The sequence below is a fragment of the Saccopteryx leptura genome, chromosome 7 (assembly GCF_036850995.1).
Source record: "Saccopteryx leptura isolate mSacLep1 chromosome 7, mSacLep1_pri_phased_curated, whole genome shotgun sequence".
Taxonomy (NCBI): Eukaryota; Metazoa; Chordata; class Mammalia; order Chiroptera; family Emballonuridae; genus Saccopteryx; species Saccopteryx leptura.
The window spans coordinates 6,901,947-6,926,971 of NC_089509.1; the positions used below are offsets into that span (position 1 = coordinate 6,901,947).

A 25,025-nucleotide genomic window follows, 5' to 3' on the forward strand; every position below is an offset into this window, starting at 1 on the left:
ATAGGGGAAAGTATAGACATGACAGCCAAGCAGGATGCATAGCAGGTCAAATCAATGGCAGCGAGGGCTCTGAAGTGCTGGGGGGGGGGCGGTGACAGTGAGTAGGGTGGTCAGGAAGGCCTGCTGGCAGTCGGCATTCACACACAGAGACTGTGAGACGTGAGTAAGGGGGTGAGGGATGCAGTCTGGCTGGGAGCCCCAACCCCTGACCCCGCGGAGGCCTGGGTCGGGGCAGGAGTGCCACTGAGGCTCTAGAGGGACAGTGAGCAGGCGGGAGTCCTGGCAGGATGAGTGAGCCAGAGGGCAGGTGACAGCATAGAGTAGGTCGGGGACACACTGAGCAGGGCTGTGCAGGTCATGGTGAGGACTCCCTCTGCACCCCCGAGATGAGCAGTAGAGGCAGAGGCTACTGGATGCTCGCCAGTGTGCTTTTCCTCCTGGACACACACACTGGGCCGCATGAGGCTTTCCTTGCCACTTTGTGTGGCCATGTGACTGAATTGTTGTTGGTCAATGTGGGCAGAAGTGCCTTCACCACATCGGGTGTGGCCTATGAACACCTCCCCTGTGATTCTTCATCGTCCCTTGTTCCCCCTCTGCTGGCTGCTGTTGACGACAGGGACATCTGGGACAGGACCAGTGGTGGGATTCACATAATTTAACAACCGGTTCTCTGCCCTAATGACCATTTTAAGTATAAAAAAACAATATACCAAAAGGCAGTTTATTATTTCATGCATTTAATACTTAAATAAGAACAATAAAAGAGGTACACAAAACTAGATTATAAGAAAGAGATTTAAAATATCGATGAAAAAATATTAAACAATACCTGACAAAAAATAATAAAACTGTTATTTAAAATATTTCCATATTGATTCCTAATCGGGGAATGCCAGCGCACTCATAATATCTCAGGGGAATTTTGGGTGTAACATAAAGCTGAAACAAATGACAGCATGTCACCCCCTGGTTGTTTGGCACTTTTTCTCTTTACGTTATATGTTTGTTTACTGAAGTAACAAACGTGAGGGAATTAAAATGTAGTATTTCATCATAGGTATAATGACTTATGAAATGAATAAATAAATATTGCAAGCATAGTTCCATCAAATTTTTTCACCTACGGACAGAATAAACATTACTACAGGGGTTTAGAATACACTGTTGCCCAGATGAACGTTAAAAAAGAGTAAGGAATGTAAATTTGTGATTTCCACATTGGGTGGCTGCCCACCTTAGAACCTTGATTACAAGTGCCATCTTAACAACCGGTTCGGTGAACTCAACAAAAGATTAGGTACCAGTTCTGCATAACTGGTGCGAACTGGCTGAATCCCACCACTTCCTTTTCCTGGGAGAGCTTCCAGAGCTCCAAAGTCCTCCTTTGCATCCCCAGGGCAGCCTCGACTTTGATCACACTGCACTGCGGTTGCTGTGTACACTCTGGCCTCTTCAGTTGAACACAAGTTTGCCCCCCAATGCCCAGTGCCACACCTGGCACATGGTAGATGCTCTGGGGAAGGAATGCAGTATCGGGCATGCTCTTTTTATACCACCCTGGAGCGCCTCCCATTTAAATGCTGTGCTTGTCTTGACCCTGAGACACAGATTAGTGTTCAGGATGTTTATTAGTTAGCTCCCTGAGATGAACACCTGTGCAAGGGATAAGAAGGAAGCAGGAGTGGACTGAAGGAGCCCCCCTGTTCCCAACAGTTTCAACAGGGCCATGGGGAGCCTGGAACTAAAAGAGCCTAGCAGCAGGGGTGGCCAGACTTTTATAGTCCTGCCTCCATAGTGGCTCTCTACTGCAGAGGTAGTCCCAGAAGTGGCCAGTGGCTACGGGCTGTCTGCCTACAACACTCTCTGTGGTTAGTGCGACAAGTCCTTCCTTGAAGGGAGACCGGAGTGGCACAATTTCATTTTCCTCATGGGGTAGAAGAGCATGGGAAGGTAGCAGTCCTTGAGAGCTGCTCAGGGTAGGTGGCTTGCCAGCTGTGGCCAATGGCAGGGGAGTTGAGAGGAGGTGGAGGGGGGGATTCTGGGTCCAAGTCTTCATAGGACTTCATTCACGGCAGGGACAGAACTTATGGTAGGTGTGGGTTACGGCTGTTGGACCCCCACTTCCTCCTAACTGACCCCTTCACTGGGATTCACTGTCTACACTCTTTCCAGGTTGATCTTTCCCAAAGGCAAATCCGATATGCAACTCCTCTGCTTCGCCCTCCATGATCTGCCCTGCTCCGGCCCCATCATCCAGCCCCAGCTATACCTAAGTAAGTCTGCCTCGCGGCCTTGGCAATTACTGTGGCCTCTGCCTGGAACCACCTTCCCTCCAGGTGTTCACAGAGATGCTTCACCTCCTCTAGGTGCCCCTGATAGCTCACATAATACATTTCTTTTTTTTCATTTTTATTCAACAGATAGTTTGGGGTACTTTCTATGTCCCAAGCACTGTGCTAAGCAGTGGAGATTACAGGGTCAGTGAGCGTCCAGGCCTTGCCTTATTGGTGCTGACATTCTAGGAGGAGAGACAACCAACACATGAGTAAAAACGAAAACACCACGATTTCAGAGTGTAAAGTGCTTACGAATAAACAAGAGCAAGGGAAGGAGCAAGGGTGTCCGGGTCCTGGATCCTGACATCCCAGTTTAGAGAGAGAGAGAGACCTGTCCTCAATCCCCGCGCGTTTGGAGTCGCGGGCGGACGGGGAGGAGTTGAGGAGGGGTACCTGAGACCCGCCCCGGGGTCGCGGCCGCGCTGCCCGCGGAGCACTTGCTCCGGGGAAGGGCGCGCGGCTGTGGCTCGGCCAGGTGCGGCCCCGGGCCGGGGGCGGGTTCGGTCGCGGCCCCGCCCTCGGGGCTGTCCATAAAGGCGCCGGGCCGGCCGGTGCCGCGTTTCGGAGCGTACTTTCAGGTGACCGCACGAGGTAGGCGCGGCCTGCGTCCGGTTGTGCACGCCGGGCCGCGGCGGGCGTGGGCTCCAGCCATGCTCTTCTGGCACACGCAGCCCGAGCACTACAACCAGCACAGCTCCAGCAGCTACCTGCGGTAAGGGCCGGGGAGCTTTGGGGCCGGCTCCCTAGCACCCTCGCCACGCGGTGTCTCCCTGCTTGCTGCCCTTTGCGGGCTGAGATCGACAGCAGCCCAGAGCCCTGCCTCGGGACTGACGGACGGACGCGCGGTGTTGGGGCCCCGCGCGCAGCACCGGATGCTCAGGATCGCGCCTCCCCTGGAGACCCTGCGGGCGCGGGGGGCGCACCTGCTGGCTGGTCTGCCGTCCCCCTCCCTCTGGAGTCCGAGGGTTGCCTGCCCCGGGGAAGTCCGCTCCTCTGCTCTTTGCCCCTCCGCCCAGTCCCTCTCCGAGCCTCGTGCTCTCTTCACGGCCCTTGGTCCGGCCGCGGGGCGAGTGAGCGGCGAGCTGCCCCCTTCCTCCAGGCGGTCATGCCTCTGAGGCCCGCGCGTTTCTTGCCCTTGCAGGGAATCCTTCTTCTTCAGGGATCTAACTAGTGCTCTTCAATGGGAAAAGTCAGCCCTCCCTATTGGCGAAGTTCTCTCCTGTCATTTAAAGGAACTAGAACCCCATTGGCGTCCATCCTTGGAGGATGGTTTGCTACAGTTCTGCAGCTGGCCCGGTTCTAATGGGCGGTCATTTCACTTTCTGAATTGGCCTGCACCAGGCTTATCCTGTCTTGACTTCCACCCTAGTCACAGTTTATGAATGTGCCCAATTTAACCCAAATGGAATTTGCCTCAAGAGAGTGTATTGTGAACCGAGGGAGTCCCTGACTCAGACAGCCCCAAACTGAGAACCACCGGGAGTGCCTTTTTTTCCTCTCTCTCTCCAAGAAATTCCTACCCAGATTTAACAGTGCACGGTATTTGTAAAAACTGGCTTCTGATAGATTTTTGTCCAGTAGTCCTCCTTAAAGACATCCCCCTTCCAGAAGGCAAAGGAATGATTGAATTGATTTGTGTGCTGTTTTTTATTCATGGCCAAAGTAATAGGAGAGGGCATAAGTCTAGTGTCTTAATTAAGGACTGATGGCCTCCCTGGAGCCCTTGATGATATCACCAGAGGGAAGCTGCTCTAGGGGAGGTTAGAAGCCTAGTGAGCCCATGTTAATCCCTGGAAGGAGATGTCTATTCACTTACACAAAATGCTACATTTTTATTATACTGAACGATGCAGTCTTAGGTGTCATTTTGCTAAGTTTTAGTTTGTTGCCGGTAAGTGTGTGGCATACTTTAACAATGATTTTGAAGGTGACCTCGAATGGAGGGAGAGTGAGTATAGAGAAAACATCCAGGATACCTGAAATGTCATCCCATTAGGGAATAACTCCCCTTACATGGGAGGTGCCTCTGCTCCTGAGGAATGCCTGAGAGGCCTTCTAGGATTTTGGTATTGCAGTAGTGGGGGGAGGGGGAGTTGGGGTGGAAGTGCCATAAAGCCATATTGGTTTCTGGGGTCATTTTGGGTCCATGGATAAAGAAGCATTTGGTCCCTGCTGGGTTTTTGGGTTTTTTGTTTGTTTTTAAATTTCACTTCTTGCAAGCTGGGGTTTTTGCCTTGTAGAAGTTGATCTCAATGAAGGCCAGGGTGAGGGAGTCAGGGGGCCAGTGAATATATTCCTCATCCCCTCAGCTCTAGAGTGAGGGTCTTGTCCTTTTCCTTGGTTTTTATATTTAATTTTTGGTTATCTCCTCACTGCAGAACTTTTGCAAATTGTTTGACCTTAGCAGGGTAGTGGCCTTTACTCCCTTCTGCACTTTTTTTTGTTTGTTTAATGTTCTTGTGACTTTTATTCCTTGGCAAATAAGGGTGCCAGGCTTAAAACAAGTTGCTGTTGAGTGATGGTTCTTGCCCCTAACCCCCCTTCTTTCTTTTATTTAAGGGCAGCTGCCCATGGATTATTAACTTAACATGGTGTGGGCGAACCTGAAACTCTGCGACCCCCAGTGCCTGCGTCTCCCCTGTGCCTAGCCCCTGTCCCGTGAAAGGAAGGGGCAGAGTGGGAGAGCCAAGATAGCACTGCACTCTGGTCTTTGGGCCCCAGACCGTGGCAGGGGAGGTGCACCATGGGAGGTTTTCCACGTGTGCTCTAAACCCAACTTTTCCTTCTGAGACTCAGGTAGACATGGCTGGGGTGTGTGCTGAGTTTGTGCTTCAGAGACAGTCATTTATTGTGTTGTGTGAGGAACAGATTGTACCAGTAACTCTGCTGTTTATACAGTGAAGTAGGGCCAGTGAGTCTGGTTCATAACTCTGGACACGCAGAGGGAGAAGGGTTATCAAGATAAGGGCACCAGCACTTTTTTGGCACCTGTTTTCATGCTGCTTATAATTTAGAGCACTCGAACAAGTCTTTCTTGCCCACGGGTCATTCATTTCTCAAGGGTTTGTTTTTGGGTTTTTTTTTTTTCCTTTGCAAGGGCATTTAAAAATGCTTTGAGAAGCAAGTTCTCTGGTCAGAGGCTGCTGTGAGGCTATTTCTGAATATAGCAGGGAGTTTTGTTCAGAGGTGGAGAAAAGGAATCTTTGAGCATCTTATCATTTCCCATTTGGATAAGAGAACTGAAACCAAGATGCTTTCTTGTTTTGCATTTAGTAGATATTAGTATGACCCTTAACTTAGGGGTTATGGGTCATCTGTCCTTTTTATTTTAGAAGGGTGTGGGGAATGTATCAGCCTGGGTGAGTGAAGCAAACAGTTTCTGTATTTGCATAGCTTACAGAGCCCAAAGGATGGGGTTGTATTGTTCTGAGAAGTGGCTAACAAGTAGAGTAGTTTATTTAAACAATTAAGATATTTGTTCAGAGTCTTATTCTAAAATCGAGACTCTATTATATCTTTCTTAGTGATGGAAACCATGAAGCATCTAAAGTTCACTCCATTAGAGTGAAGTCCCATTGTCACAGAGAAGATTTCTATCATGTGTAGATATTAGATGACTTCACATTTTTTCCTCACTATTGACTTGATGGAATGGCTCTCTGGAGGGTCACTGAGAGAAAGTGGAATCATCACAGGCTGGTTTGCTCTGTCTGCAAGCATTTGTGATGTGTGGCATGAACCAGCATACTGCACGTGCTCTACTGGGCTGCCCGTGGTGATGGGTCTGCGCCCACCTCTGCCACCTTGGCTCTGTCTTTGCAGATGGGTCCTCGGGGCTCTGCTCCTGACCATTCCCTCTGTGTGTTGCAGTGATGTGCTCGCTCTGCCCATCTTCAAGCAGGAGGAGCCCCAGCTGTCCCCTGAGAATGAGACTCGCCTGCCACCTCTGCAGTATGTGCTGTGTGCGGCCACTTCTCCAGCTGTGAAGCTGCATGAAGAGACACTGACCTACCTCAACCAAGGTAGTGGCCAGAGTACTGGGCCAGGGCAGAGCCTGGGGCCTGGGGAGACGTGGAAAGGGAGGGAGGAGTCAACTTGAACTACCTATTTGAGTTTCATTACCTTGTGACAGTGGGTAAGGTGGGGGTCAGGAAGGAGACTGTGGTGTCCGACTGATTTGATTTCCTAGCTGTGAGACTTTGCTGAGCTTCAGTATTTTCATCTGAAAAATGGACACATCAACTTGGTTGTTACTCGGGCCAAATAGTGGTAACGTTCCTTGTGCAGCCCCTCCACACTGCAGAGGCTCAGTGACTGCAGCCGTTGTTATAATCACTGTTTACTGTGACCATGACTGACACCCTCATCTGGATGTAGATGGAGCATGCTGGGAGTCCCAGCAGTGGTGGCAAGACTGGCCCTGTCCTGGGGCAGCCTGGGGTTGGATTCCACATGCCATACAGAAGTCTACTGTGGCGCTGGGGACAAGATATCTTACTGTATCCTGAGAGAGATGGCATGGGCTCTGGAGTTTAAATTCCAACCATAGCATTTCCTGGGGCTATGACTTGAAGCTGTCTTTTCTTTCTCTCTGAGCCTCAGTGTTCTTATGTGTAAAATGGGAAGTTTAATTCTGTGCCGCTGAAAAGAATGAAGGTATGTGGAGTGCATGATAGGCTAGTGGCTGTGCAACTTCCTGCTCCCCGTCTCAGGCAGGACCCATGGGTCCATGTCCTGACGGGTGGCATCCTTGTGGTTTCTATGTGATTGTATGTGTTAACTGCACTCCGGCTGAGTCACCTCATAGACACCCTAGCACTGAGCAGAGTAATTGCCCCTCAGTGGGGCGAGCCAAGGGACAGGTGACTAGGGTTTCTGTAGGCTTGCCCCAAGTCACCGGGGAGCAGCAGTGTGCTGGCCACCTCCTTTCTGTAGGACTTGGACCCTCTAGTTTGGGAAGCCAGCCAGGGGTGGGAGTTCAGCCTGACCATCTAGTGTCTTCTGACTGCTGAACTTGTCAGTTGCTGGCCAGGGAAGCAGCCCAGAATGAGCAGGTGCCTCTGAATGGATATGGCCCTCTCCCATTGTTGACATGGCTCAGTGGAAAGGCACGCTTGTCCCTGTGGATAGCAGTCCACAGGCAAGCACCTGGCTTGGGCCCTGAGATCTGTGCTCCATCTGCAGGGGCCGGTGGCCCTTGATGCCTGGTGCTGTGGCCACATGGAAGACACCTCTATGCTCTCTGCTGGTTTGTGGAATGGCTTTGGCCCTTTTCATTTCTCTTCCACAGAAGGTCTGATGCTACCAGCTTGTTGTGTATCTTTGAGCAGTGGCATCTCTCTTGCCTAAACGTAGGCTGAAGAAACTGGATGGTGTTTGTGGAGAATTGCACTCTGAGACGGTTCGTATTCTTGGTCTCATTTTGTGGTGCTGAGGAGTGAGTGGCCCAAGGTCCTGCTGCTGGACCAGGTACTGGGGCAACTACCTCCCCAGCCATCTGTGAGGCCTTTGACTGCCCTCCCCACCTTCCCTCCACCCATCCACCTTTAATTAGTCAGCTTTAGACAGTGTCTAGCAGCCAACATACCAGGTCTTTTGTGTGTGTGTGTGTGTGTGTGTGTGTGACAGAGACAGAGATAGGGACAGATAGGGACAGACAGACAGGAAGGGAGAGAGAGGAGAAGCATCAATTCTTCCTTGCAGCACCTTAGTTGTTCATTGATTGCTTTCTCATATGTGCTTTGACCGTGGGCCTTCAGCAGACCAAGTAACCCCTTGCTCAAGCCAGCAACCTTGGGCTCATGCTGGTGAGCCTTGCTCAAACCAGATGAGCTTGCGCTTAAGCTGGTAACCTCAGGGTTTTGAACCTGGGTTCTTTGTGTCCCAATCCAACACTCTATCTACTATGCCACTGCCTGGTCAGGTCATACCAGGTCTTTCCAAAAAAGCTTATCCTTTGCTCAATATACTACTGTAAATAAGTCAAAAGAGGGAAAAAGAGTTGCCCCATGGTCTTTACCCCCACCCCCGTGTTAATTTGGTATATTTTCTCTAGATTTTTAAAAGTTACATTAAAATTTCTTTTTGGATGATTTAGAAAAGTATAAGGAGGAAAATGAAAAGAAAAATAAAATGAAAAGCTCTGATTTTTACTTGAGAACTATTGCTAACCTTGTTTCTATGAATCTGTATATACATCTTTTATAATTAATTATGCTACAGGCATATCCTGTTTTCTTAATTTACTATACGTTGAAGTTTTCTCATGTCATTAAAAATGCTTTGAGAACTTCAGTTTTTGTAATGGATGCCTAATATGTATTACATTTACAGTTATTATCCAGTTTCATAACATAGTGACGTGGTTTTTAGTTGTTACCTTTGTGTGGGAGGTTGGTTATTTATTTATTTTTAGATACCTACCTTAGAAGTAGAATTAAAATGACCGAATCAAAGGATTTGCCTAAGGCTTCTGGCCTGGTCACTGCGACGCCGTCTCAGCAGAGTGCGCTGGTTTACACGCTGCCCGGCGGCTGCGTCTCACTGTCTCTCTTCCGATGTTGGACATTGTCGTTCTTCAGCTGATTAGTGAAACACGGAATTTAATTTTGAATGAGCATTCCTATCATTGCTAATGTGGTTGAATGTTTTAAAATATTTTTATTGATCTTTTTGTTTTTTCCATTGTTCTGTTCATATCCTTTGCACATGTTCATGTCAGGATGTTTCGATCTTACTGCTGGTAAGAGCATACCGTTTAGGAAGAGTTATCAACCATTTCGCTGCTGTGCATTGCAAACATTTTCCCCTGTTGCTTGCTGGCTGTTTAAATATTTTATTGTGTGATAACTAGGTTTATGGTGTAGGATATATGTCATGATTTTTTTTTTGTATGTGTGTAGAAATTTACTTTCAGCATTTTGTCTTTTACAGTGGTTTTTATTTTATGCATAGAATGTATGCCCACCCCAAGTCAGTTTAGTAGTTTCCTAAATTTCATTGAATGGTTTTTTATTTGTTTGTTTTTTAACAGAGATAGATTGAGAATCAGAGAGAGGGATAGATAGGGACAGACAGGAACGGAGAGAGATGAGAAGCATCAATCATCAGTTTTTCATTGTGACACCTTAGTGGTTCATTGATTGCTCTCTCATATGTGCCTTGACCATGGCCTTCAGCAGACCGAGTAACCACTTGCTCAAGCCAGCGACCTTGGGTCCAAGCTGGTGAGCTTTGCTCAAACCAGATGAGCCCACGCTCAAGCTGGTGACCTCGGGGTCTCGAACCTGTATCCTCCGCATCCCAGTCCAACACTCTATCCACTGAGCCACTGCCTGGTCAGGCTCATTTAATGGTTTTTAAATTTTAAGGTTGGAATGCATTTGGAATTGTTTGTAAACTTAATAATTTGTCATATGATGATATCTTGAATTATTACTACATAAAATATATGATTTTTTTCAGCTTTACCAGTGAGATCTATTTATTATGTTGCATTTGGAATTTATGATGTGATGTATAAAGGTCTAAATTTTTTTCTTCTAAATATATAACCAACTAGTTTTGCCTAGTTTATCCTTTTCTTATTGGTTTAAGATGCCACTTTCAAAACATTTAAAAAGTCATATTCTAAAGTATTAGAATAGAGACAGAGGAGCCTTGTGTAGGTATTTATCCTGTACTCCTGAGATTCATTGCTTCTCATCCCATTTCTCATTGAACTATTTATTGTAGCTTGGAAATAAATATATTTCTATTTGGAAGTAGAAGTTCCTTTCAAAATTCTTCTTAGCCATTCTCAATTATTTGTATAGATGGATTTTACAATCATTCAATCTTTCTCCTATATCTTTTTTTAACACTTATGAGATCACATGCTTTATATATATTTTTAAATTAAACACTATTCTTGCAATAACATTTTCTGTCAGTTAAAGCCTCTTAAACATCATTTAATATGTCTGCATCTAATTTTACTATTTCTTGTGTTATTTATGACAGAATACTGTTGTAACTTCTGGAAGAAAATATACAGTGTAATTATTTTAGAGCCTGTCTCCATAATAGAATGGATGCTCTATGAAGGCAGAGCCATGTGTGTATGTGTATTCTATATATCTATATCTATCTATCTATCTATCTATCTATCTATCTATCTATCTATCTATCATCTATCATCTATCTATCTATCTATCCACACACACACATACATTTTTTGAACATTATATCCCCAGCATTAAGCTTAGCGCCTTGCTAGAAGGTGCTGTATGAATATTCAGAAAATTAACAATCGGACATGATTCATTTTATTCCATTTTCTCTCTTTTTTTGTTGCTATTGTCTTCATGCTGTACTGGGTACCTTTTTGCGCACATCTTATTTCAGTAGCCTATATGTCTATGCCATATGACATAGGCACTATTTCAGTTAAAAGATAGTTTTGACACCTAAGGCACAACTTTTCCGGTTAATGGAAACTTTTGCTGTTAAGTACTTAACGCTCACTGCGTTGGCTGTGCGACGTTGCACTCTTTCCATGAGGCCTCTCCTGTCATTCTTCTTGTAATGATGTGTTTAAAGTTCTCTGAAAACATTGAAAGGATGCTCTCTCTGTAAAGTCAAGAAGTCATTTAAACCATTGGGTGCCCATTTTTCAGTGCAGTGTCAGACCAGTGCCCTGACCTCACATGGCTTGGGCAAAGCATATTAAATACAGATTTCCCGTCAGTGTCCAAGGATCACAGTGAACAGATTTTTCCTGAACGGAGGCTAGAGCCAGAGGGGAGGGATGAAGTGTGTGGTGAGGGAGGAGTCGTGGAGAACAGAGGGAAGAGAACCCCGGGCGATCTGTGTAGTAAATTCTGGCTTTGAGATAAGACACAACTTTGCAAAAATGACTTGTTATGGAGAATGCTTTTAGTATGTCCTACCAAAGCAACTCTTGAATTTTAAACATAGTCATGACTTTCTGTAGAACTTTTACTTTCATTTAATCATGGAATAAAACTACCTGTCGATTGGAAGGAGTGGGTGGCTCAGTGAGAAGAGAGAAAGCTTGTGTGCAAAGGGCAGGAGTGGGTTGGGTGGTGTGCAGTTCTGCACAGTGTCCACCTGAAGAATGCTAAGTAACTCAGGCTGACTAGGGTTTGGAACACAAGGGGGAATGTGAATGATATGGATGGAGACGTAGACCAGATGGCCAAGATCCAACTGCCCTGCTGAGGCTGAGCCATTTGGCAGCCACTTGGGCAAGTTACTAACCTTCAATACCTCATCTGTAAAATGGAAGAAATAAAATTCCTACAAAGTGCTGCATAGGTGCTACTATGTGGATAAGATGAGTAAATATATACATGTAGGACACTGAGACTGGTATCTGGCGCATAGTTAGTGCTCACATATTAGCCATTATTAATAATAAAGTGGACACGTTTACTTCTAATTCTATTTTGGAAGTTAACAAGGTCATCAAATGGGGACTTTGAAAAATTTCAGTTTTTATCCTTTTCCTAATTCAAAGATAAACACAGGGTTGGTTCTAGAACTAAGAATTTTACCTCTTAGGATTGGAAGGGGGGGTAACTTTCAGACAGATTAAAGCAGGGGTCTCAAACTCAACTCAGCATGTGGGCCGGAGAGCAAGATCACAGCTGTTAGGTGGGCCGCACTAGGTCTACAAAAGGCAACTGTTACGCAACACTTTTCTCACTGCAGTTGAAAACAAAAAAAAATCAGTACAAAATTGTTCGGCGGGCCGCATGCGGCCTGCAGGCCGCAAGTTTGAGACCCCTGGATCAAAGGATGAAAGGCCTGCTGAGCTTTTCTGTTTATTCTTCATTCACTATACAACTAGGTGAGAGACATAACCTGGAGGAGACATGGCCTATACAGGGTCTTAAAATACCATGTTTAAAACTGTGATTACAATGATCAATGGACTCCTAAATGATATATGATATGGAGCAGCTCTGAGGGAATATATAAAAAACTTGCAGGGGAGAGGACCATGAAGGAACAGAAAGGGGAGAAAATGCCTCCTTGAACAATAACAACAAAAAAACATAATCAGCCTGACCAGGTGGTGGCGCAGTGGATGGAGTGTTGGACTGGGATGCGGAGGACCCAGGTTCGAGACCCCGAGGTCGTCAGCTTGAGTGCGGGCTCATCTGGTTTGAGCAAAAAGCCCACCAGCTTGAACCCAAGATTGCTGGCTCGAGCAAGGGGTTACTCGGTCTGCTGAAGGCCCACGGTCAAGGCACATATGAGAGAGCAATCAATGAACAACTAAGGATTCGCAACAAAAAACTGATGATTGATGCTTCTCATCTCTCTCCGTTCCTGTCTGTCCCTATCTATCCCTCTCTCTGTCTCTCTGTCTCTGTAAAAAGAAAAAACAAAAACAAAAACCGTAATCAGCCCTGGGCGGTTGGCTCAGTGGTAGGCCTGGTGTGTGGATGTCCCGGGTTCAACTCCCAGTCAGGGCACACAAAAAAAGCACCCATCTGCTTCTCCACCCCTCCCCCTCTTGCTTCTCTCTCTCTTTCTCTTTCTTTCTTTCTTTCTCTCTCTCTCTCTCTCTCTTTCTTTCTCTCTTCCTCCTCCTCTCCTCCTACAGCCATGGCTCAATGGAGTGAGTTGGCCAGGTGCTGAGGGTGGCTCACTCTATGGCCTCTGCCCCAGGCACTAAAAAATGGCTCCAACTGCAAAGGAGCAAGGGCCCCAGATGGGCAGAGCATCGCCCCCTAGTGGGCTTGCCAGGTGGATCCTGGTCTGGGCGCATGTGGGAGTCTCTGCCTCCCTTCTTCTCACTGAATAAAACAAACAAAAAACATAATCAGTTGCTCCCACCCTTCAGTCTCTTTACCAATAGTGACCTGAAGGAATGACCAGCCAGGGAGATAAGAAATCTGGACAGGGAAGTTGTTTTCCTTGCTCCTAGAACCCAGACAGAATGGCAGCTTTTTTTCTTCTTTTTTATCAGTTCTGCTCTGGGGAAATCATTTAATAGCTAGGAGCCTCCATTTATTTGGAATTGGGATGGTTTTATTTTATGTGTTGCCTTGAGAATTAAGCAAATAATAAATGTCTGAGACATAGTAAGTACATAAATATAATTTTCCCTTTCCCCAGTTATATTAGTGACTTAGAATTTAAGGAATGAGGCAAAGGATGAGTTACTTTATCTTTTCTCCATAGCTGAAGTTTTCTCTCCAGATTAATTTTTAGCCTAAAGTTTGGGATATAAACTGAGTAAACCAAATGACTCTAAAATACATTACTTTTTAAAAATGCTTTATCCCTTATTATTTTTCCACAGTATAAAAGTAGTGTATACTTACTATAAAACAGAATAACCAAATAGTACATAAGTTTGTACTCTAGAAAGCTTCTCATAACCTCACTTCCAAGCTTTGTCTTAGTCATACATTAACCCATATATGTCTAATTGTGTAGTCATACATTAACCAACATATATCTAATTTTATATAGGCATACATATGTAGATACTTGTAGAAATGTGTGTGCCTCTTTTTAAGAAAAATGGGATCATATTTTATATACTGTTTAACAACTTGCTTTTTGTTTGTTTGTTTAGCAAACTAGCTTCAAAGTCTTTCCACATGGGTACATTACAAAAGTAAACCAAAGCTGACCCTTACTGGTTACATTGTGATCCATTGCAGGGATGTTGCATAACTTGTTCTCTTGAGGAACTTGTGGCTCGTTTACACTTTCTCATAATTCTACCTCGCAGTCCAGTGAGCATCTCTGTACATCTTTGTGTTTAAGAAGGAGTGAAAATCTCTGTAGGATAAATATCTAGAGATGGAAGAGTGAGTACATCTTTTTGAAATTGTTTACTCCCTCCTCTCTTATTTTCTATCCCTTATCTCTTTCACACCTGAAATATAAACTTAAAGGCAGTGATCTTGAATGTCTTGTTCATTGCTAGTCCTAGCACAGTGCCTGGCACATGTAACTTCTTTGAATGAATGAAAAATGTCTATTTTTCTATACCTTTTTTCTTTTTTTAATTTTTTTACAGGGACAGAGAAAGAGTCAGATAGAGGGATAGATAGGGACAGACAGACAGGAACAGAGATGAGAAGCATCAATCATCAGTTTTTCGTTGTGACACCGTAGTTGTTTATTGATTGCTTTCTCATATGTGCCATGACCGCGGGCCTTCAGCAGACTGAGTAACCCCCCGCTTGAGCCAGTGACCTTGGGTCCATGCTAGTGAGCTTTTTGCTCAAGCCAGATGAGCCTGCGCTTAAGCTGGCAAACCCGGGGTCTCGAACCTGGGTCCTTCCACATCCCAGTCCAACGCTCTATCCACTGCGCCACCACCTGGTCAGGCTATTTTTCTATACCTTTGCCAATACTTTTTAACCTTTGGTCATTAGCATGGAAAATGTAAAGTATTCCTATTTTAATTTTTCATTTTCTCAATTTTGTTGAATATATTTCAACAATACTTTATTTGGTTATTTCTATTCCTTTTGCCTTCTATGTGATTTACCGTTTTTTAAAAGGGATTTTCATCCTTTTCTTACTTTTTTTTTTTTGCGACAGAGACAGAGACGGAGACAGGCAAACAGGAAGGGAGAGACAGGAGAAGTATCAGCTCGTAGTTGTGGCCCTTAAGCCAGTTATTATGGGATCCTTTCTATGATTTCATGTTAAAGCCAGTGATGCTGCACCCAAGCTATTGAGCCTGCACTCAAGCCGGCATCCTCGGGGTTTCGAACCTGGGTCCTCTGTGTCCTAGGTCAACATTCTATTCACTGCACCACCACCTGGTCAGGCTTTTCTTACTTATTTGTAAAAGTTCTTTGCATATTTGGGCTAATGTGTTAGAAATATTTTCCCACATTTTCATTTATGTCATTCATTTTTCATTTATTTGTTTGCTTACTCTTTTACATAATAAAAGTTTTTATAAGTTTATATATGATCAGGTTTATTGGAGTTTTGTTTTTTGTGTGTGTGTGTGGCAGAGACAGAGAGAGTCAGAGAGAAGGAACAGATAGGGACAGACAGGAAGGGAGAGAGATGAGAAATATCAGTTCTTCATTGTGGCTCCTTAGTTGTTCATTGATTGATTTCTCATATGTGCCTTGACTGGGGGGCTACAGCAGACTGAGCGACCCCTTGCTCGAGCCAGCAACCTTGGGCTCAAGCCAGCGACCTTGGGCTCAAGCTGGTGAGCTTTGCTCAAACCAGATGAGCCCGCACTCAAGCTGGCGACCTCAGAGTCTTGAACCTGGATCCTCCACATCCCAGTTCAATGCTCTATCCACTGCGCCACTGCCTGGTCAGGCACGGTTTATTGGGAGTTTTACCTTAATTATTTTTGTGTGTGTGTTATATGTCCCATTTAGGAAAGCCTTCTTTAAGATTTTAATATTCACCTGTTTTTTAAAATATTTTTTTCTCTAGTCTTTGACACTGTGGCATTCATTTTGGTGTGTAAGGAGTAAGGTCAGAATACAACTCTATTACTTTCCACATTGTCCTATAATAATTTATTGAATATAGAGCCTTCACACAGTATAAAATAAAGTGCAGCCATAAAAAGCGTGAGGTAGATTCTTACGTATTACCCATGACAGATATCTAGCTTGTGTTGTTAAATTAAAGAAAGCTTTCTCCCTATTGGAAACATCAATTTGGATGATAGTATTAATTAGTCTCTCTTAGATACTAGTAACACATCAAAAGCCAGGAATTTTGGAGTAGAATACATCTAGGTTCCAGTTCTGGCTCTTTCTTTTCCCCATGATACTGAACCTATTAACCTGTGCTGTTTATTTTGTAAAGTAGACATAACCTCAGTTAAGTAATGTGTTTAATGAAATAGAACTCCATGGGAATTAATTTAAAGAGAGAGGTGTATTAGATGTTGTGTTGTGCTTGCACATATTTAGAGGTTGGCTGCTGAAATCTGAATCAAGCCTGCCCATTACCCTGTATCCCTGCATCCTGACAGCACCTCCTCCTGCTACCCCAGGGACCTGATGAGGCAGGGGATGTCCTGATCTATTTTCAGTGTAGGTTTTATCATTTTTTAGGTATCTTGGGCCCAACATATAAGGACACAGTTACCACTGAAAAGATAGTTTGTTACAGTTCCCAGGTTGAAGGGGCACCCTGTATGATGCAGGGCCACATGGAGAAGTACCAGGGGCAGTCAGGGGGCAGAGGGATGGGGGACAATATGGGAAAGACCCTGTGATGTGGTTTCTAAGAGGAGGAATGGGTGCAGCAGAGTGTGCACATTGAAGACTGGCTCGGGGCAGAGGAGCTATCCCTGGTGGTCTGACACCGACTCTGGAGTGACTGGTACAGAGGGTGGTGGCCAGGCAGGGGACAGTTCTATGTAAGTCTGGCAGGGGAGGTGATGGGGAAGTGGGCACTGCAGTAGTTGGTGTGCATATGAAAGGCACAGAGGCTAGTCATTTACTGTCTCTAAGAATTGGCTAGCCCTGGAACGGTCAGACAGCCTGCCCAAGGTCAGCAAGGCCCCAGATGTCAAAGCATCTGAAACAGATGGTTAATTTAATATATGACTTTCTTGGGTGCTGCCCCGGCTCTGAGTAACAGTCACAAAGGGGCCACTTGGAAAGAGCTGAGATTTCAAACTAATTCAGCCTTTTTACTTGTTGTGAGCATTTATTTTTAATTTCTTTTAGTGTGCACGCATGCAAGAGAGGGACAGACAGGTACAGACAGACAGGAAGGGAGAGAGATGAGAAGCATCAACTCATAGTTGCGTCACATTAGTTGTTAGTTGATTGCTTCTCATATGTGCATTGACCTGGGAGGCTTCCAACTGAGCCAGCGACCTTGGGATCAAGCCAGTGACCTTGGGCTCAAGCCAGCGACCTTGGGCTTCAAGCCAATGACCTTTGGGCTCAAGACAGTGACCTCAGGGTTTTGGATCTGGGTCCTCAGCATCCCAGGTCGATGCTCTGTCCACCCTGCCACCAGTGGTCAGGTGGGAGCTGATTCACCTTTGATCCACTTTGCTTTCCTCAGTCTCTGGCCATTTTTCCATAGGAGTCAAGGTTTTGATGGATAAGCTTGTTATGCTCACATGCTTTGGGAAGCTTCTCTCTATTTCTAAACAGTAAACTCCCCCCTGCATTGCTTTTCTGCAAAGTTGCGTTTCATGTCCTTGATGTCATTCAGGCCATGTTGAATTTCAGCTGAAGCTTTTGAACTCATTCTCTGCCTGTGCCTTTCCACACCATCAAAATGCCTGCTCTGGCTGGACTGGGGTTTGAACTGCAAGTGCTTCGAGTATTTGATTTTATTTACGTAACTTTTAAAAATGCTCTTTGTTTTTCTCTCCAAATACTAAGGAAGCATTTAAATTAATAGCATCATTGAGCATCTTCAAATGACCTCGGACTGGTCATCTGGTCTCTGTTTTCTGACTCTCTCCTTTTTTGTCTGATGCCACATAGCTGTCCTTCCTGTAATCTCTAAAAGAGAGCAGGTGAGTTGATCATCTCAGTGTGGTTTCAGTCAGGGTCTTTACCCGGCCCTCCTGTTCCCCTTGCATGGTGTTTTCCGGCACTTTCTTCCATTCCTCAGCTCCTCTAGTCTTTTCTTTCCCTCTACCATCTTCTTGGGCAAGCAGCTGTCAGCTTTCTTGAAGCCGATGTTGCCATCAAACCCATTCGCTATTTCCATTGGGTGCTGTGTGAATTCTTCTGAGATGTCTTTCTGATGTTTTTTGCCTCAGTATCTTGGGGCTAGAAGGATTTTGATGCCTGTGAGTGACCTGTCTCTCCTTCCAGATGAGCCGCCATTAGTCGAGGAGGTCTGCTGTACCCCCCGTGGAAAGGAGGCGTCTTTGCTGAGTGCTGCCAAACACAAGAGTTTCAGTCCCACTTTAGGGACTAGGGCTTTGATGGCTCCTGTGATGTGTTCCGTCTGCTCACCGATGTTACGTACTCTTCAGTTCAGGCAGAGACTCTTCAATCTAGCTCACTTTCCCACAAATTATGTTGGCTTTTTACTGTAAAAATAAACAAAGCAGCACATTCCAAAATTTCAGGGGAAACTCAAACAGACTTGCTCCTGTACCCATCACCAAACAAGCTCATGAGAGCACTGAATAGCTGCCACAGAACCAGCAGCACGGCTGTCAGCATGCCCTCCCTGGTTTCACACAGTACTATGTTTCTGTCCCTGGCCAGTAGCTTGTGGGCAACAGCTGACTGCCCAGAACCAGTGTGTGCCATACCTCTAAACCAACAAATTTCTGGCAACCAGGAAAGACCATCAGTAGGGCTGGAGCACCTGGTTCCAGCTTTAATAAACTCTGCTTGGTCACTGCACAAGTAGAAAGGGTTATAATTTGTATGGTACGTTGTAGGAAGGTGATCATATTTAATGCCAGGCATATCAGTGGGTCTTAATAAATGTTTTTTCTCTCCTATTGTAAAGTTTGGCTATTTTTCATAGGTGTTTGGAGGGCAGGGGAGCAGAGAAGGAAGGTCAGGGTTAGGAAGAACCACTTTAATTTTGTAAATGGATCCCTGAGTCCGGTTTCAGGGTCCAGTGAACTATGGTAGAATTACCACTTACAAGAATGTATGCAGATTATCTGCTCTGAATGAGGAAGGTGTTTTTTGTGTTTTGTTATGTGTTGAAGTAGCAACTTTATACAAGTAGGTTCCGTGATTTTTCCAACCCCTTCATTTCACAAGAGAAAGAATGAAGCCCAGAGTAGGAAGATGAAATGATTCTAGGTCATTCAACTTGCTAAGGCAGGGCCAGGTGCGAGCCCAGGATGGATGGCTTTGGAGTCTGTAGTGACGAGAGGCAGAAGGACAGGTGCTTCCTTGTGTGTATTAGGAACTAGCATTCGTGCCTCATTCTTCTCAGGACTCTGTCCCTCACAGGTCCCATAGAACACTCTTCCTCATGGAACTATCTGGCAAAGAGACCCATCGTGTAGCTGGGTTGGTGTTTCTTGGTTAGAGGCCAGAGGTAGACAGCTGGCCTCCCTTCCTGCCTTCCACTATGCCCCTCACTTTGTCTCACAGGAATGTCCTCTGGGTACCTGTAGGGGGTATCTCATTTAACCCTTTGTTGATGAGGAAACTGAGGTCTGGAGCATGTATAGTGGGTTCCCGACAATCTCTTGGAGTGCAGTCTTGGCTGTAGGGCAGTATTTGTTTGGCATCAGAATCTGCTGGAGCTTGTGTCTTCTGCTGTGTTAGCTCTGGGAGGGGCAGAAGTCTGTGTCCACAGAGTGCCTCAGGGGCCAGATGCGTGGGTGTACTCGGATTTATTAGCCACTGCATCGAGGTCTCTGCTGTTCTTCCCTTTTCTCTTTCTGGAAGGATAGGACTAGGCCTGGCGAGGGAAACGTGGGCCCTGCTTCCCTCCTGCTCTGTGCTTTATAGGTTGAGGACCCTCGTGTGCGCAGCCAGCGGCTCTGTGCTCAGGCAGATTGGACAGGTTCTTTTTTTTTTTTTTTTGTATTTTTCTGAAGCTAGAAACCGGGAGAGACAGTCAGACAGACTCCCGCATATGCCCGACGGGGATCCACCCGGCACACCCACCAGGGGGCGATGCTCTGCCCCTCCGGGGCGTCGCTCTGTTGCAACCAGAGCCATTCTAGCGCCTGGGGCAGAGGCCAAGGAGCCATCCCCAGCGCCCGGGCCATCTTTGCTCCAATGGAGCCTCGGCTGCGGGAGGGGAAGAGAGAGACAGAGAGGAAGGAGAGGGGAAGGGGTGGAGAAGTAGATGGGCGCTTCTCCTGTGTGCCCTGGCCGGGAATCGAACCCGGGACCTCCACATGCCAGGCCGACGCTCTACCACTGAGCCAATCGGCCAGGGCCTGGACAGGTTCTTGACCTGCCTTTGCCAGTAACCATGCCCTGGGACCTCCTACCAGGTGGTTAGAGGGCCTTTGACTCCTGAATGGGAAGGAAAGACCCATATACTCTGGGAGTTCACAGAGGTGCACAAGACTAGATTTATTAAGCATTTGAGCTGGAGGGGGCCTAAGGATCTCTGATGGCTTGTTACTGAAAGTGCGGTTCATGAAGCAGCGTTCACTGAACGCTGCTTAGAAATGCAGGGTCTCGGGTCTGTTGCAGGGCAGTTGGATGAGAATCTGCATTTTAACAAGTTACCGGGGATTTACAAACATATTCAAGTTAGAGAAGCACTAATCTAGCTTCTGCACCCCCCCACCCCACTCCTCTATACTATAGGTGGGTAAACTGAGGTCCAGCAGGGCTGGGTGACTTGCCCCAGTCCACAGAGTAATACTTTAATCTGATCTCTATATCTCCTTTTTTTTTTAAAGGAAAAATAAAAAACGGTTCAATTGGGTTATGATTCAGGTACCGTACAATTCATTCCACTCATTGAAAGTAGATAATTCATGTTTTTTAGTGTACTTAACTAAGTAGATTAAACTATCACAGCTAATTTGGGAACACTTTTGTTCCTCCTGAAATAAGTTCTGCAGCTATTAGTGATCATCCCCATTGTTTCCCCCTCCCCCCAGCCCCAGACAATCACTCATCTACTTTCTATCTCTACATTTATCTATTCTAGGCCATCTGTATAAATGGTGGTCTTCTGTGGCTGATTTCTTTCACTTAGCATAATTCTTTCTGGGCCATCCATCCACACTGCAGCACAGAGCAGAGCTTCCTGCCTTTGTGTGGCCCAGCAGCACTCCATTATATGGGTGTGCTTCATTTCATATATTCATTCTTTAGTTGATGGACATTTGGGTGGTTCTCACTTTTTGGCTATTGTGACTATGTTGCTGTGAACATTCAAGCACAAGTTTTTATATGGGCCTGTGTTTTCATTTCTCTAGTGTATATGCCTAGGGGCGCAATTTCTGGGTCACACAGTAACTCTCTGTAATGTTTGGAGGAACTGGCTGACTTTTCCAAAGCAGCTGTACCATACTACATCCCTACCAGTGCGCATGAGGGCTCCCGTTTGTTCACGTCCAGCCCTCATCATTGTGCGTCTTTCTGATGGAGTATGGACAGAGGGATGGAGACCTCTCCTGTGGCCACTGTCGGCGTCCACAGGCAGCACCCAGGGACCTCAGCAGCAAACTGAGGTGGGGGCTCAGGCACCACAAGGAGTCTCTGACTCTCTGTCCCTCTGGGGATCTGCCTTATGCTCTCTTCTCACCAGCTTCCCTGCCTCTGTGGCCAGAGGGCTGACAGTGAAGCCATCTGAAGCTGCTGGCCACTTGTGGCGAGGCTGGCACTCAGGCACTCTTGTTTCCTGCTTCCAGTCCCACACACAGGGAGGGACTGTTGTGGCCTGGCTCGGGCGGCCTGCTCGGCTAGGCCCTGTATAGACATGGCTTCACCCACCCTCTCCTTTCTTCACTCTGGGAGCAGAGGCTGATGGTGAAGCCTTTCCCTGGGAGGGTCATAGGTGTCCACCCTTCTGGAAGGCTTGGGGTGGGGGAGGCTCTGGTTGTCTCAGGGCTATTCTGACAAACCTTGTTTTCCCCCACAGTTACTGCCCCAGAAACTCCTTTATCTGTCTCACCAGAGGCAAAGATAGAAGTGGGACTGCTGGGGCCAGACAGTGGTGGGCGGAGTAGGAGCAACAGGCTGTCTGGCTCCCACCTCAGAGATCTTGGCTGATCAAGGGCATGTGAATTCCCTCAGCCCCAGCCTGGACCTAGTTCCAGGGTTCCAGGTCTTGGGGGGGAGGTGCCTGAGTGAATCATAGTTCTGACCTTATCTTAGAGATTTGGTTTTCTGCTCTTTACTGTTCTTTGTTCTACTAACTTATGTGTTTATACCTCTACCACCTGTGCAGGGCGGTACCTGTTGCTTCACATCCTAATCAGCACTCTATATTGTCAACCTTTTGATTTTTTTCTAATATGCATACAGAAAATTAGCACTTTATTTCTGTAAAGCCAGTAGCCGCAGTCACCATCACAGCCGCCTGGCCCGTGCAGGTTCTCATTGGATTCGGACAGATGGTAATGAAACAATGGAGCCAAGAACTGGTGGGCCATTAGCTTTAATCCTAGCTTGCACCCCATTTATAGTGTAGAAATCCAAACCTTTAATCCAATATACAAACAAGGAAGCCTCTGATACAAAGTCACTTATCTGAGGCATAATGGGATTCCTCATGCGAGTGCACCACCCCACATCATGCAACAGTCAAGGGTGTGGGGAAAAGCTTAGTCTTAAAACTAAGCCTTAGGCTATAACCACCCTGCCTGCTTACAGCCTGTTCCCACACCCAATACAAACTATATGCACTTGCCATTTTGTGAACCAGAGTGGGTGGACGGTCTGCAGTTTCATAGGTTTTAGTGCAGTGCTGTGGCTGGATACACGTTCAGTGTGAGAAACTAGTGAATTTCCTGGGATCCAGCGAGTCAAGTATGAAATAGGAAAAAGCTACTGTATGTATGTAGGACCAAGAGCAAATCAAACAATTTTTTAAAATGCTGATCAGGTCTCCAGGGGTCCAGAGTCCCCTGATTCAGAACCAGCCAGCGGCACTTATGTGCATGTTGCCTCCTGGGTCAGGCCTACTGGTCACTGTTTTGGTTGGGGCTTGGGACACCACAGCATTTGCTGGGAGGAGGGCAGGGGAAAAATAAGATAATTTTAGATGGAAAGAAAAGTGTCAGAAATAGTACTGAGAATTTCTGTGTGCCTTTACCCATCTTCCCATGATGGTAATATATAACTGTGGTACAGTTATTGAACCCAGGCGGTTATATTGGCATGATTCCATTAATTCTGCTACTACAGTCTTTACTTGAGTTTTACCCATTCCTCCGCTACTGTCCTCTTTCTGTCTCAGGTTTCTCTCCAGTAACCCACAGGGTGCTTCACTATCATGTTTCCTTAGTCCCCAATCTATGACAGCCCCTTAACCTCTCCTTTTCTTCCATGGACTTCACACTTCCAGAGGGCTTACTAGTAGGTCAGTTTTGTACATGCCCCTCAATTTGAGATTCTCTGATTTTTTTTTAATGATGAGACTGAGGTTCTGCATTTTTGCAAGAATGCCTGTAAAGCCAGTAGCCACGGCCACCATCGTAGCCGCCTGGTCCGTGCAGGTTTGCATTTGATTCAGTCAGTAATGAAAAATGGAGCCAAGAACTGGTGGTGGGCCATTACCTTTAATCCTAGCTCATACCTGGCAGGCGAGTAAATACATACAGTGGGAAAACACTTCCCTTTCCATTCAGGGCTCCCAAAGCCACTGACATATTATCTGAGTTTCCTAGAATCAAAGATTTCTAACCTCACCAGTCTCATTCACCTCTGTTCCCCAGCTCCTTCTCTCTGCACAAACTCTGCACAAACTGGCTTCTCCTTCAGCACTCCGCCATCTTGGCTGCTTCTCCTCTCTTCCACATGGCCTTTCTCTGCTCTCCTCCAGCATGGGCTCCTCGGCCCCATTTTATAGTGTAGAAACCCAAACCTTTAATCCAATATACAAACAAGGAAGTCTCTGATACAAAGTCACTTATCTGAGGCATAATGGGATTCCTCATGAGAGTGCACCACCCACATCATGCAACAGTCAAAGGTGTGGGGAAAAGCTTAGTTTTAAGAAGACCTTAGTATCAGAAGGGAGGGAAAGGCTTAGTCTTAAAACTAAGCCTTAGGCTATAATGACTTTGCCAGTTTACAGCCTGTCTCCCACAGTGAACAAACATATATGTCATATTTACAAACGTATTTGACCAACAATGCCACAGGAGTGACATTGTGTCCTTGCCAGTGCCTCATATTGGGGACCATAATGCTGCGTCTTATTGCTGGAGGAAGTAACTGTGATGATTGAGTAGGGTCTGCCATGTTTCTCTGCTATAAATTACTTTTTTCCCCTCTGTAATGAATAAATATCTTGGGAGGTCCTTGGAAGACTAGGCTGATACCTTGATTATCCTTAAATTTGTGCCCAATAATTGTAGCATCCATTGGTGGATCTTGCCTACACCAATTTTTATTCCTTCCCTCTTTATACTACATTTAGCCATTGGAATGCTACTGTAAGGAAGGGCTTTTCTTTTCTCTACCAGTTTGTTTATATACTTGCCCTGTCAGTACAGACTCGTGGATACACTGTCATTCTCTAGTCTGCTGCTCAGACTGTGCCAGCGGCGGCCATTGGAAGCCTCTTCTGACTGGCTCCTGTGTTGCTCTGATGTGCCTCCACCCTTCGTTTGGACATTTCCTCACTTTTGATCTTATGGGATATTTTAGACAAGAGGAGCATCTTGTATTGTCCCTGTCCCTGCCCTGGAAACAATTCTCTAAAAAGCCTCTGACATGACTTACTCTTCTACTTAGGTGCCTATACACTCATACTTACCATCTGCCAAGAATTTATTGGAGATACGTTGTGTGTCAGGCTTGGTGTGAGAAGGTTAAGTGCCTCACCAAGGTCACCCACTGACAGACCCTCAAGACTGGGATTGGGTGTGTTGAAGGCAGAGCCTTTTCCTAGAAGCATGCCTGGGTGTGAGTGCTGTGTGTCCACAAACTTGCATAATACTTCACATAGGCTAGTGACGGGAAAATGTGCATGCTGGACACAGTGTGGGCAGCACTGAGCTTTCTGTGCCATCAGTACAGGCTCTTGGTACCCAGCCCTCCTTTCTCTGAGGTAATGATGGCCTCCATTATG

At 46.0% G+C, this 25,025-nt stretch overlaps 1 protein-coding gene across 2 annotated transcripts in view; it reads left to right on the forward strand.

The window, feature by feature from the left end:
• The first annotated feature begins 2,887 nt into the window (after window positions 1-2,887).
• TFCP2L1 (transcription factor CP2 like 1) overlaps window positions 2,888-25,025 on the forward strand; it is a 56,954-nt gene continuing 34,816 nt past the window's right edge. For both annotated transcript variants that reach the window (XM_066344843.1, XM_066344844.1), the window contains exons 1-2: window positions 2,888-3,051; window positions 6,210-6,361. In XM_066344843.1, coding sequence (XP_066200940.1) covers window positions 2,990-3,051; window positions 6,210-6,361 — 214 coding nt within the window. In that variant the 5' untranslated portion in view covers window positions 2,888-2,989. The remainder of the gene's footprint in view (window positions 3,052-6,209; window positions 6,362-25,025) is intronic.